Raw genomic sequence first — 12,385 nt, 5'->3', positions numbered from 1 at the left:
ATGACTTTGTGTCATCTGCAATTTACCTATCTGTTAAATTGTTTTTCAAAGTCAACTCGATCGGCATAATTTTTCTGTGTTATTCAATAAAGTATTCAAAATAGATCCAACCACCTCAAATCTGCTCCAAATAAACTTAAATTTGAAATACTCTCTCCAAATACCAGCACAAACAATCTTCATCACCAATTTAGTCAGATAATACCACATTAATAAGATCCAATTTGCCTTCTCCGATACTTTCTAAGAAACAACAATGAAATTTTGAGATGCTTAAAGCAAATCACTAAATCAGTTTTTTCTTTTAAAATTTTAAGAGCAAATTATCAACATTCAAATAATTTTAAAAATAATTGATTATTAACTTTTTGTTTCTACCATTAAATAAAAATTTAAAGCTTCCAAATATTGAAGAACTATGGTGTTCTCAGCCAAGAGAAAGACTATTTTTGTAACAAAGTTAAAAATTGAAGAATTTATCCAAATAAATGTCACCTAATCTCTTAAACTAGAATTAGGCGGCAAATGTATAATATATGTATAACTATATATAATTAATTTATAATCTATGTATACCGACTAAAAAGAGTAAACTGTAAATTTGGAAGCTATGCAATTTTGTGGACACAAAACGTGAACCAAACTTCCTTCTCCTGAGTCCTCATCGCTGGGTACTGTTTCATCTAACCCAATTTCATTGTAAGGGCCTTGGCTCAGTAATTCACAAAACCAAATTCTTTTTCTTCTTATTCCTTTTTGGTTTTTTTTCAGTTTCCATTATCTCATTATACAGGTTCGAGACATGAGGTTGTTGTTGGATAATAGAGTTCTTTTATTTTGTACATAATCAAATTTATTTTATTATTGGGTTGTATATTTTATGTAGTCCGGTCTTTATATTAATAGGTAGCTCAATAATTCATTTTTAGTTTTGGCCCAAGGCCCAATTGTAAAGATCCGGTCCAAGTATAAATAGAAGAGCTCTAAGTCTAGAAGCTTCAGATGCTCATTTTACAATTGCACGAGATATTTTCCTTTCCTCTTTCTCTCAAATTCTCCCTCCTCTCACTAGCAACTAAATCGATCACAATGATTCTAACATGGTATCAGAGTAGTCTATTTATTCGACAAGTTTCTTTCAATTTCTTCTAATTCTAGCAAATACTCTGATTTGCTTCAGTTTTTTCGTTGAAAATTGCTTCACTTCTGCTGTATTGTTGGTGAATTACAAAAACCCTAAATTTACTCTTAGTCATGGGTTCATTGATTTCTGACAAGTTGGTTCCGAATTCTTCTGGTCAATCTGGTTCTGATAACTCATCGGATGATACAATTGATCATAATCATCCTCTTTACATTCATCCATCGGATAATTTGGGAATTTCATTAGTAGGTACCATTTTTTATGGGACTGGGTATAGCGATTGGCGCAAGAGCATGCTTATTGCTCTCTCTATGAAGAACAAACTATACTTCATTCAACCTGATTGTGTGAGACCTCCTCCAAATTCCCCTATTTTTTGTCAATGGGATAGGTGTAATAACATCGTGATTTCATGGATTCACAATCTTCTTGCTCCAGTCATTCGTAAGAGTGTTCTGTATTGTCAACTTGCCAAGGATGTATGGATGGAATTGGAAGATAGATATGGACAACTGAGTGGAATTAGGGTTTATCAAGTCAAAAAGGAGCTTGCTTCTATTTCTCAGGATTCTATGAACATTCCTGAATATTATGCAAGGATGAAGAGTGTTTAGGATGAGCTCAGTACTTTGAATGTTTACTTTGATTCTCATTGCACTTGTGGGGGTGGCAAACTAGACATTCAAAAATGTGAAGAGGACCAGAAATTGTACCAATTTTTAATGGGCTTGAATGAAGGTTATGCTAATGCCAGAAGCAATTTACTTATGATGAGTCATTTCCCTACAATCAACAAAGCTTATTCTCTTCTGGTCACTGATGAAAGACAAAGAGAAATTCAGCCCTCTTCTTCACAATTTAGCTCAGAGTCTGCTTCCTTCTCAGCGGGGACTCAAAGATCTTTTCGAAAGCCCTGTCAGAAAAGTTTTCAGCCTAAAACCAGTTTTGATCCGATGAGGCCTAAGGTTGTCTGTAGCTATTGCAATAAGCCTGGTCATACAGTGGAGAGATGTTATAAAAAGCATGATTTTCCCCCGAATTTTCAGTTCACTAGGAATAATCGAAGGACTACTGCAAATGTTCAAACTGAATTGGAACCTCCTAAACAATTTGCTCATCCTGAACCTAAGTCATTCAATAAGACATCACCTATCAATGCTGGAGATAATTCGACTATTCTAGGGTTGACAAACGAGCAATGTAGCCAGCTTCTCACACTACTTCAACAACATCATGTGTCTGATCCTAACTCTACTTCTCACTTTACTGCTTCTGCCAATTTTGCAGGTATCCTCAATTTTTTTTCTAGTAATAAACCTAAATGTTCAGTCAGTGCTTGTTTGTTGTGTAAGGTTGATAAGAACTCTTGGATATTGGACTCTGGGGCCACTAACCACATGACATCTCACAGTAGTTTACTTCACAACATTAAGTCTTTGCCTATTCCTTATTTAGTAACCTTGCCTAATGGATACAAAGTCAAAGTAACTTGTGTGGGAGAGTTAACCTTGTCAAATAATACTACTCTGTCTCATGTTCTTTTAGTCCCTAGTTTTCAATATAACTTGATATTTGTGCACAAGTTGGTATCACAATTAAAGTGCCCGCTCATTTTTAGCTCTTTTGTCTGTTTCATACAGGGCCTTTCCATGAAGAGGTCTCTGGAGTTTGGTAAATCACATCATGGACTTTACATCTTGCAATTACCACCTACCAATTCATCATGTTCAACTTCTGTTGTTAGCAATCCTTCTGCTTTTACTTGCTTTCATAGTTCAACTTTACCTGATCTTGGTAAGAACAATGTTGAGTGTTTTGTCACCTCTGTTCCATTTGTAAATATTTCTCCAATGAATAAAGTGAACACTCTTTGGCATAGTAGATTGGGACATATACCTTTTGTTCATTTAAAGTCTATTCCTTCTATTTCTTCTATACTTTCTGGTAAACAAGACTTTGTTTGTAATATTTGTCCAATGGCAAGGCAAACCAGACTTCCTTTTCCAGATAATACAATTCACACAACCACTCCTTTCCAATTGATACATGTTGACACTTGGGGTCCCTATCATATCCCCACACATGATGGGTGCAAGTACTTCCTAACAATTGTGGATGATTTTACTAGGACAACTTGGACTCATTTGTTAAAAACTAAGTCAAATTTTTTTCTTATTCTAAAAGCTTTCACTGCCATGGTACATACACAGTTTAATTCTAAAGTCTTGACTGTTAGGTCTGATAATGCTTTGGAGTTAGGCTCCAGTCCTTCCACATCTTCTTTCTTTACTGAACAAGGGATTATTCATCACACTTTTTGTCCATATACTCCCTAACAAAATGGGGTAGTAGAGAGGAAACATAGGCATTTACTTGAAACTTCAAGGGCACTTCTCTTTCATTCTAAAGTGCCTACAAAATATTGGGGGGATTGTGTGCTAACTGCTACCTACTTGATTAATAGGTTCCCTTCTAAACTGCTTCACAATAAATCCTCATTTGAGTTGTTTTTTGGTAAAACCCCAACTTATTCTCATTTAAGGGTATTTGGTTGCCTTTACTATGCCTCTAAACCTCCTGTACACAAGGATAAATTCAGCAGCAGGTGCATCCCTGCAGTCTTCATGGGGTACCCTTTTGGAAAGAAAGGCTACAAACTCCTTAACCTTGAAACTGGAACATTTTTCATTTCTAGAGATGTATATTTCATGAATCAGTGTTTCCTTTTGTTGTAAATTTTTCTATTGGTTCTTCTTCCACTTCTTCTCCTACAAAATTTGTCTATGACTTTACTGTTCCTTCTTCTCCTTCTTCTTCTACTTCACCATTGCCTTCTCCCATTCATATTCCTCCTGAACCTTCTTCTCCAGTATTTGCATCTCCTTCTAATGAACCTACCAATGTCTCTTGCTCATCTTCCCCTTCTGCCATGACTTCTAGTCCCCCTTCTTCTGTCAATTCACATCCTGTTAGTTCACATTATATTATTCCTGCTTCAACTTTTGAGGGTTTGAGAAAATCCACCAGGACCCATGTTGCTCCTTCCTACCTCAATGACTATATTTGTTCTTCTGTCTCTGCATCTTTTCCACAAGGCCCTGGGTCCAGTTCTACCTCTAATAAGCCTAAGACACAAACAGTACTTTCTGAGCCTTACACCTATTCTCAGGTTGCTTTGGTGCCTGAGTGGCAAGAGGCAATGAAGAAAGAATTTCAGGCTCTTGATGGCAATCAGACATGGTCTGTAGTTCCTCTCTCTGTTGGCAAGAAGGCCATTGGGAGTAAGTGGGTATATAAGATTAAGTTTAGAGCTGATGGTTCCATAGAAAGATATAAGGCTAGACTAGTAGTCAGAGGTGATACTCAGACTGCCGGGGTTGATTACAATGAAACTTTCTCCCATGTGGTCAAAATGACCACTGTTAAATGTCTCATTGCCTTGGCTGTTAAGAAACATTGGCCACTTTTTTAGCTAGACGTAAACAATGGCTTCCTTCATGGGGATTTGGACGAGGAAGTCTATATGAAGTTGCCTCAAGGTTTCACTGTGGAATCCTATTCTAGTTTTGGGCAACCTTTTGTTTGCAAACTTCAAAATCCCTCTATGGGCTCAAACAAGCCTCAAGACAATGGTATGCTAAGCTTTCAAGTGCGCTATGTGCAAAGGGGTTTACACATTGTCTTAATGACTATAGTCTATTCACAAAGAGGTTAGGGGAGTCTATGGTTGTTTTGGCAATACATGTAGATGACATAATTCTAACAGGTAATGATGTGTCAGCAATTTCTGATTTAAAGTCCTATCTCGATGAACAATTTAAGATAAAGGATTTGGGTACCTTACACTATTTTTTGGGCATAGAGGTATCTTCTACTCCTGATGGATTGTTATTAAATCAAAGAAAATTTATTTTAGATCTCTTGGCTGAATATAAATGTTCTGAGGTATCTCCAGTGGTCTCTCCTCTTGACCTTACTTTGAAATTACAAGCTGCTGATGGTGAGTTGCTTCCCAATCCAGAGCTGTACCGGAGCCTTGTTGGCAAATTCAATTTCTTAACTCATACCAGGACTGATTTGAGTTTTGTTGTCCAGCATCTCAGTCAGTTTCTTCAATCTCCCCGAGTTCCTCACTATTCTGTTGCTTTACATGTGTTGCGTTATCTCAAAGGAATATCTGATTATGGTATTTTTTTTAATAATTCTTCAGACTTTGCTTTACATGGGTATTGTGACAGTGATTGGGCTGCTTGCCCCGATTCTCGCAAGTCGGTGACTGGTTTCTTTGTGTTATTTGGTGGGAGTCCTGTTTCATAGAAGTCTAAGAAACAACCTGTTGTTTCTCTTAGTAGTGCTGAAGCTGAATACCGTGCGTTGAGTAAGCTAGTTGCAGAATTAACATTGATGACTCGCCTGTTGGCAGACTTGAGTGTTGCTGGTATGACTCATGTTTCTGTATCTGCGACAACCAATCAGCACTTCATGTCGCTCGTAATCCTATCTTTCACAAGCGTACAAAGCACATCGAGATTGATTGTCATTTCGTCAGGGGCAAATTATCAGAAGGTCTCATTGCCTTGTTCCCAGTTAGCAACACCAGTCAGTTGGCTGATATCTTGACCAAGTCCCTTACTAGGTTGGCGCATCATGGATTTCTCCCCAAGTTGAAGCTGCTTCCCCCTTCAACTTGCGGGGGGGGGGGGGGGTTGGATAATAGAGTTTTTTTATTTTATACATAATCAGATTTATTTTATTATTGGGTTGTATATTTTGTGTAGTCCAGTCTTTGTATTAATAGGTAGCTCAATAATTCATTTTTAGTTTTGGCCCAAGGCCCAATTATAAAGATTCGGTCCAAATATAAATAGAAGAGCTCTAAGTCTAGAAGCTTCAGATGCTCATTTTACAATTGCACGAGATATTTTCTTTTCCTCTTTTTCTCAGATTCTCCCTCCTCTCACTACCAACTAAATCGATCACAATGATTCTAACAGATGTAAGGTTCTTTTTTATTTCAGAACGAGCAGATTTTCTTTTTCCGGTTCATTAAAATTACGTTAATTTAACCACCAAAGTTTCAACACAACGAAGTAATAAGATGGTAAAAGAGTAGTGAGCACCATTGAATTAAGCTAAACAAGAATATCATTAAACCCTGCGATTAGCAGGTGATTCAAGCAAAATGCGACAAAATTGAGTATGGAAATATCATAATTCTTTTGGTTATCAATTTTAATAATCTTCAACAAATAATTTATTCATTACTGTAGTATATTCTTTTTTTGTTGCCTCTCGTATATGTATGGATTATAATATAGAATTGTTATGTACTCCTTATTAATAGTGGTGCATGAATTCGATTAATGGACAAGTTTTACAAGGATTATATATGATGCAAAGATTATAATATGGTCTCTAATAATGAAAGAATTATTATAATTATTATAAGATGTTTGGTTAATTGCATTAATATATAATATGTTGTTTATCGTTTAAAAGTAGTCTGGCTTTAATTGGATAAAGATTGTTCCAATATTAGTGTCCTTCCGCTATAGTTAATCACTTTAGTCAATTTGTTTTACTTTTTATTATCATATCTAGAGCCCGTTTGGATTGGCTTAAAAAAAGTAGTTTTTAAGTACGAGTGCTTCAAAGCACTTTTTAAGTGATGGAGCTGGTTTTATAAATAAGCAGTTATGCGTTTGGATAAAAATGCTGGAGCTGAAAAAAAGCCGTTGAAATGTTTGGTAAACAAGTGCTGGTAAGCACTTTTTCTATTAAAATGACTGAAATATCTTTAAAGCTGTTAACACTATAAAGAAGCTTATTACTATAATATTTTATTTCAAACTTATTAATATAAATACGAAATAATTAATATTTGAACTTATCACCTAAGATAATATTTATAAATATAATTGTTGAACTCTGATTTTTCACTTCTTTCAACCATGTAAATTTTTTATTTATTTCTTGAAATTCCAAGCTTACTGGGCAAACATATGAAATGAGTATCACATTTTATTATTCTATTCCTTATTTGAACTAGGGTGGCCATCGGTTGGTTCAGTTATGAATATTATCGGTTTTGCCTATCGGTTATCGGTTTACAAATATCATAACCCGATAACCAAACCGATAAGATATTGGTTATCGGTTATCGGTTAATCGGTTATCGATTGTTATCAGTACGGTTGTCGGTTTACTCGATAAGATAAAACAACTAAAACAGTTTCACAATGTATAAAACTGTTTCGCAATGTATAAAACAGTTTCGGTATAAAACTATTTTGCTAAAATAGTTTTAAAAGATTTGCAATGTATAAAACAGTTTCGGTAAAATCAGTGTTCTTAAGATCTTGTTTGTTCAAACGACTAGCAGTAACTCTTTGTACATTGATATCTACTTTTTTACTCTAGTACAAAAGTATGTATATAGATTAAAAATTTATTAGTTATGAAATAAAAAATTTATAACAACTGACACAAGATAATTTTGTAACAGCTCAACAATTAAAGCACACGACAAATCTCACTTTAGCTTTCAAACAAACTAAGAAAAATCCAGAGCCAGAATGCTTTCAAACAAACTAAGAAAAAAATAAAGATGAAGCAACTAAAAACTTACACGAAGAATCAAGATGAAGCTGAAGAATGCGACTGAGAAATGTGGCTAAAGAGTGAAGTGAAGATGCGACTGAAGAATCTGATGGATCTGAGAAATGAAGTGAAGATGCGACTAAGGAGTGAGAGAAAGAAGCTGAGAAATGCGACTGACGCCGGCCTGAGTCTTGACGGGCTGACTGGTGAGGGCGTGATACGACTTACGCCGGCCTGAGTCTTGACGGGCTAACTGGTGAGAGTGTGAGGCGGAGAAACTAAGAAAGAATAGGGAAATCAAAGAGTGAACTATGAATTATGAAACCCTAGTATGTATATACTTAAGGGTAAACTAGTAAATTAGTTAATCCTTATTGGGTTATCGGTTTTACCCAATAACAGAATTGCCAAACCGAGCCCGAACCGATAACCCAATAAAAAAAAATTTAACCCGTTACCGAACCGTTACCCAATAACCCAATACCGATAACCCAATAAATAATTAACGATTTGGGTTATCGGTTTATCCAATATATGCCCACCCCTAATTTGAACTATGTAAAAATTCCTAATATTTAGAAAATCAAAATAAAATAAACTTGTACTTTTTAAAATTATTTGAAAATTGTATGTATAGTTAATTAGAAATTATAATGCAACTAGAATTGTTGGTCGCACACGAGTTTAAATTCTTAGGGAAAAAAAATCAAACACAAGTACAATACTACAATCTATGATAAAAGATATTACAGTTAAGTATGTTTAGCAAGCTTCGTCCGTTATGACTTCGCATGTATATCAGTTTTATTAATTTATAATTTTTTTATAAAGATTTACAGATGATTATTATATAAATAAATGTTTAATCATTTTTATACTAATATTTAGGACTATTTTTCCTTCCTTTTAGGTTTAGGAGCCCTATTTCCTATCTCATGTTTTAATTATTTAGTAAGAAAACTTCATTAGGTAAATGTCGTATTCACCTTTTAAAGCAAAGCTAAACTTCAAAGTAAGTTCACGTTCTGACAAATTTTAAAAAAGTTTGAGTTGGATATTATAATTATTTCAAAAGTTTGTGAAGGATATTTTTGGAATAATAAATATTATTAGGGACAAGAGGGTAAAATACTTGGTCAAAGATAGTTGATTTTTAAGCTGGAAAAAAAAAAAGTTGGGATCAGCCAATTTGTGACTTTTGGCTTTTTTTTAAGCCAATTTTAACTTTTTTAAGCTGTTTTCTTGTTTGCCAAACACTCCCAACATCTAAACATGACTTAATAACATTTAGAGAAAAAAGAAAGTAAGTTATCTTAATATCTATGGATAAATAATAAATAATAAATCGTGCTGTCCTATTTCCATTTTGCTCGGTACTTCCACTTGATACCAAAAGGCTTTTCACTTTGTTGACTCATAAATGCACACTGAGTTCAACATATCGGAAGCCTAAAAAGGTAATCACAATATTCAAAGATGTTTGTCATTCGAAACTCCCAAAGCCAAACCAAGATGCATTCTTTGCTTGATTTCAAGAATGTTTGCTTCACTTAGAGTTAGATTTTTGAAGTTCCACTTTTTTTTAATAGCCTCCCTTCTTCAACAAGACATGTCCTATATTGATAAAGTAACCACTTCCTTTTCTTTTTGTTGATAAAAGCAAAATTTCCTTCTCAAACATTGAAACCCTTTTGGTTACTGATCATTATTGAAACCCTTCTGTGCTCCCTCCGTCTCATAAAATGTGTCAGTGGTTACTAAAAATAATTGTCTCAAATTATTTGTCATTTTAGAAGTTCAAGACAAAATTAATTATATTTTTCCTTTTTTACCCTTAATAATCAATTGCATTCACATTTTGTAAAAATATGAATAATGTTATTGATAGAGATGACACACATAAATTGAGAAAATGTTTAATAAGGGTAAAGTAGTCAAAAATTATTCTTTCTTAAGAGCCGTGCACAAGAGAATCACAACACATATTATGAGACGGAGGGAGTAGCTTCTTGACTCAAAACCTCTTAGTTCCAACTATACACGTAACACTTCTAAGTTTTATATTTTTTACTTAGATTTTTCTTACAATAAAAAAATTCCAACTGTTTTGTATTTCAAAGACAGAAATTATTAAACAAGCAAGACTATTTCAAATTTTCAATGTATTTTAGTATTATTGGTTAAATTTATTATGCTCCAGAACCAGCTTAGCAAGACCATTTGTTAATGAGTTTTCTTTCTCACATTCCTGAAAAGAAAAATGGATGGAGTAAAGAGCCAAAGAGGTATATATGGAGTTGTATACAAGTACAATGGAACTTTCCATACACCTAGGAACTGGAACACATGTATACAGATAACAATGAAGGCATTAATTGTGTTAGCGAGCCCCACAAATGTGCTTGTAACAAGCCGCATTAGTCGCTGGGAGATTCTGTATTAGAAAAAGTCTTGACTCGATACTCTCTGTAAATATTCTTCAGAAACATCCATTTAATAAATTAATGAACTTCTCTGGCTCCAATATTAGACAAAGACAAGGACAAAAAGACAAAAATCCTATAAGTCGATAACTGTTATAAATATATTATGTTATGATTGTTCATTTAGCAGTCCGTTGTAAATAAACTTTCTAAAAAAGCTTATTCATAAGGAACTCCGCCGTAAATATGTTTATCTATTTAGTACTCTATTGGAAATAAGCTTTCTGAAGAAGCTTATCACTTCGTACTCGGTTATGGATAAATATTACTCCGGTAGAAGATTATCCATATCGGGTATAATAAGCTTATCCATTCAGTACTCCGTTATGGATAAACATTGCTCTCAATAGAAGATTATCTATATCTGGTATAATAGCAGCTTACACAGCAGCTTGCAGTAGCACCTTACACAGCAGCTTGCGTATCAGCTTACACATCAGCTTCCTTTCTTCTATAAATAGAAGAGATTTCAGTTCATTATGTACATCAGTTTGAATTCGAATAATATATCAGTTTCTCTCTATACTAGTCTTTACTTTACAGTCTTTATTTTATAACACGTTATCAGCACGAGAATCTACCATCTCGAGTAAATACTTTGAAAGTATTAGAGAATATGGATAATCCTCAAATTATGTTTGGATCAAAGAAAAATCACGAAGATATTTGTGTTATTGATAGTGGAACAACTCATGCCATATTCAAGGATCAGAAATACTTTTCTTATTTGCATAAGGAAAAAGCAAATGTTTCAACAATTTCTGGTAATATAAGTTTGATTGAAGTCTCTGGAAGAGCCATTGTATTTCTGTCTAAGGGAACAAAACTTATTATAGACAATGCATTGTTCTCCTCCAAGTCCCGAAGAAACTTGTTGAGTTTTATAGATATCCGCCGAAATGGGTATCATGTTGAGACAATAGATGAAATGAACAGGGAATATCTTTGTATTACAAAGAATATTTCTGGCCAGAAATGCATTGTAGAAAAGTTACCAACTTTATCTTCTGGCTTATACTATTCAAAAATTAGTACAGTTGAAGCACACTCTATCGTAAACCAGAAGTTTACGGATTCAAATACTTTTGTGCTTTGGCATGGCCGTTTGGGCCATCCTGGATCAATAATGATGAGACGAATTACTGAAAATTCGAGTGGGCATCCATTAAAGAACCTGAAGATTCTTGTAAATGACGAATTTTCTTGTGATGCTTGTTATCAAGGCAAAATGATCACTAGACCATCACCAATGAAGGTTGACAATGAATCCCCTGTCTTTTTAGAGCGTATACATGGGGATATATGTGGACCTATTCACCTACCAAGTGGGTTGTTTAGATATTTTATGGTCCTAATAGATGCATCTTCAAGATGGTCTCATGTGTGCCTATTATCATCTCGCAACCTGGTGTTTGCAAAGCTATTAGCCCAAATAATTCAATTAAGGGCACAATTCCCAGATTATCCTATAAAGGCTATTCGCCTTGATAATGCTGGAGAATTCTCATCTCAAGCTTTTGATGATTATTGTCTATCAGTTGGGATAAAAGTTGAACATCCTGTAGCCTATGTTCATACTCAAAATGGCCTTGCAGAGTCATTTATTAAACGCTTGCAATTGATAGCAAGACCACTACTTATGAAAACAACATTGCCCACTACTGTTTGGGGCCTTGCTATCTTGCATGCAACATCACTTATCCGTCTCAGACCGACACATTATAATAAATATTCTCCGTCACAATTAGTTTTTGGTCATGAACCAAATATTGCTCATCTACGAATTTTCGGATGTGCTGTATATGTGCCAGTAGCACCACCACAACACAGTAAGATGGGACCACAAAGAAGGATAGGAATATATATTGGGTTTGAATCACCTTCTATTATTCGATATCTTGAACCATTGACAGGAGATTTATTTATTTCTCGATTTGCAGATTGTCGGTTTGATGAAACAAATTTCCCACAATTAGGGGGAGAGAAAAAGGAAATCAAAAGAGAAATTGTATGGAAAATTTCATCATTATCTCACTTTGATCTCCGTACCCTTATATGTAATCAGGAGGTCCAAAAGATTATCCATTTATAGAATATAGCAAATCAAATGTCAGACGCATTTACTGAGTTGAAAAGGATAATTAAGTCACATATCCCA

At 34.5% G+C, this 12,385-nt stretch overlaps 1 protein-coding gene across 1 annotated transcript; it reads left to right on the top strand.

The window, feature by feature from the left end:
* The first annotated feature begins 1,254 nt into the window (after positions 1-1,254).
* LOC138883636 (uncharacterized) lies at positions 1,255-1,758 on the top strand. Its single transcript, XM_070164335.1, has one exon. It carries the CDS (start codon positions 1,255-1,257, stop codon positions 1,756-1,758), a length of 504 nt encoding a protein of 167 aa, XP_070020436.1.
* The last annotated feature ends 10,627 nt before the right edge of the window (positions 1,759-12,385 follow it).

This window comes from Nicotiana sylvestris, chromosome 2 (assembly GCF_000393655.2).
Source record: "Nicotiana sylvestris chromosome 2, ASM39365v2, whole genome shotgun sequence".
NCBI classification, from domain to species: Eukaryota; Viridiplantae; Streptophyta; class Magnoliopsida; order Solanales; family Solanaceae; genus Nicotiana; species Nicotiana sylvestris.
The sequence above is the reverse complement of the archived record's forward strand: the minus strand, read 5'-3'. Positions and strand labels throughout refer to the sequence as shown.